This window comes from Curcuma longa, chromosome 4 (genome assembly GCF_044706935.1).
Source record: "Curcuma longa cultivar G26 ecotype Majalengka, Jawa Barat chromosome 4, ITB_CL_G26_1.1, whole genome shotgun sequence".
Lineage (NCBI taxonomy): Eukaryota > Viridiplantae > Streptophyta > Magnoliopsida > Zingiberales > Zingiberaceae > Curcuma > Curcuma longa.
The window spans coordinates 14,666,878-14,668,977 of NC_133864.1; the positions used below are offsets into that span (position 1 = coordinate 14,666,878).

A 2,100-nucleotide genomic window follows, 5' to 3' on the forward strand; every position below is an offset into this window, starting at 1 on the left:
ATACAAATTACTGACATGGATAGATGGCGAAATTTATTAATCACTAGATAGGACGACAATTCAACCGGGTTGACCTTGTAATGTTTAAAGCAACAGGAACACTGATATCAATCACCATAGAGAGGAAAAGCGCTAAGATTTTACATAATATCATTCGTAACATGATTGCAAGCTGTTTCACACGGAACGGAAGGGGAAAAAAAAAGTTAAACAACGAGAAGAAGAAATCTCCATAATGCTCTTATTTTTAACTGGACTCCATGCACTGCGTTAATTACCACACTCTCCGCAAGTAAACTTCACTTTCTGCATCTTTCCCAAACACTGCTCTCTTGGAGTTCAAAGCATCCTGAGCTAGAAAATGCAATCTGCCTCCATTTAACTCATCGAGTGGCTGCCGCCGCCTTGCATCCGCAGAGTGTATAGTCTGATAAGACGACGACGACCTCGATTTGGCCTTGAAGGAGTGCGTGTTGGCCATGTAATTGGGCGAGCACGCTCCACTCAGGCTCCTCGCCGGCGTTGCTGCCCCACTCCGGGATGAACCCCTAACGCACCTAGACGTCGCCGGCGCCCTGCACTTCACGCCGCCGGCTATCCACCAATCGTCGTTCTCCGGGAAGTGGCGACGGTCGGGAAAAGAGATTTGTGTAGGAATTGGTGAGGAAGGAGCTCGAGTCTTTGACCGACACGTGTCGATCTCTATGATCTTGGGGCTTGATCTCTCAAAATACCTCTGGCTTTGGATTGCATGCAACTGCTCGCTTTTGGTATCGGTGTACCTTTCCTGTACTCATCAGAAAAGAAGACCAGTCTAAGCAGAGAAACAATAACAATTTTGAACTTCTTAATCCGAATCCTTCATTTATGATTCTAGAGCGTACAAAGGATCTCCGGGGTCGGACTTCAAGTCGAAAGGTTTCGTCTTTTAAGAGAAGGTTGCGAGCTCTGTGAGCTCGCATGGTGGCCTGAGCTCGGAGGAGAGATTGCATTCTGTGAAGAGCTGAAGCTGCTTGCTCACGGACTAGATAGCCTCTGATGAGAGCTTGCAGTTTCACCAACGATTTCAAAGCACGGCGTGCTTTCCTTGCCTAAATTGTAGATGAATGCAAACCAAATGTGAGCTCAATCAGAACAGATACCAATTAATGCAGAGCATTTATGGATATAGAACGCTGAACAGATCAAATTCGATCGACTTATCGTAACAAATATCAGATTTCATGAATGAGAATGGTATGCCCTCTGCTCAATAAATGGGAGTCACGGGATAAATGAGAATAACATATTCTTTCAGGATTAATAGTCTTTGATACAATTAGTCAACACTAGCAGAAATTCTTCTTACCAAGTAGCCTCTGAACGCCGATTGGATTTTCACCGCCGCCCACCGCTCCACGCCGCTTCCCCTCTGCCGGACGGAGATACGCACCGCCACGGCGGCCGCCTGCACTGCCACCACCGCTGCTTCCGCCGCCACGGCGGTAGCTTCTGCAACGGCAATGGAGTGATTGCTCTGCTCCCTTTCGCTGACTGAGTGGAATGACTTGAACCAGGCCGCCTCGATGGCAGGGGCGGTGGGCGCGTTACCTCCCAGCGGTGGCAGCGACACGTCGGTGGCGCCGGACTCACGAGACTTCCAAAAGCTCCACCTTTTCTTCTCCGCCAGCTCCTGGCCACCGTAACTGGAACAGTAATCCTGCTCTTTCTTCTTCACTTTGCTGCCCCCCCCTACGAGATTCCACAGCCACCGCGCCGCCCGTCCCATGTCCCCTCGGCTGGAAACCTAATTAGATCAATGTTTCCTGCACGAAAACAGAGTGAATTGCACAACGTGAAGCAAGAGGAACAATTAATAGCAGAACCAACGGTGTAGATATTTAAACGATAACAGAGGCAGTAGCCAGTAAGTGTTTGGTTTTTTTTTATTGTTATCTGCTTTCTAAATTGGAAGTGACAATCCATGGCGAGTGAGAAAACAACCGGCTGGTATTTCCGCAAGTATACTTTACGTGACAAGGAGAGAGATCGAAGAAAGAGGATACGAAACAATCTCAAACATGTTCATGAGGTGGGACTTTTTCTTACGATTAATAAGAC

General features: G+C 47.8%; 1 protein-coding gene across 1 annotated transcript; it reads right to left on the bottom strand.

Annotated features, from left to right (window-relative positions):
- Positions 1-274: 274 nt before the first annotated feature.
- On the bottom strand, positions 275-1,768 carry LOC141826044 (protein IQ-domain 26-like). Its single transcript, XM_074713297.1, has 3 exons — positions 1,349-1,768; positions 885-1,091; positions 275-787 (listed from the first exon to the last, which is right to left on the bottom strand). The coding sequence occupies exons 1-3, from the start codon at positions 1,766-1,768 to the stop codon at positions 275-277; spliced, it is 1,140 nt and encodes a 379-aa protein (XP_074569398.1).
- Positions 1,769-2,100: the final 332 nt, after the last annotated feature.

What these genes read in the sequence shown, in the direction of transcription:
- LOC141826044 (XM_074713297.1), bottom strand. Translation starts at nt 1,768, where the DNA reads ATGGGACGGGCGGCGCGGTGGCTGTGGAATCTCGTAGGGGGGGGCAGC. An exon ending in CGGCGTTCAGAGGCTACTTG is followed by an intron (nt 1,092 to 1,348) that starts GTAAGAAGAATT and finishes TCTACAATTTAG; the next exon opens with GCAAGGAAAGCACGCCGTGC. An exon ending in TCCGACCCCGGAGATCCTTT is followed by an intron (nt 788 to 884) that starts GTACGCTCTAGA and finishes TGATGAGTACAG; the next exon opens with GAAAGGTACACCGATACCAA.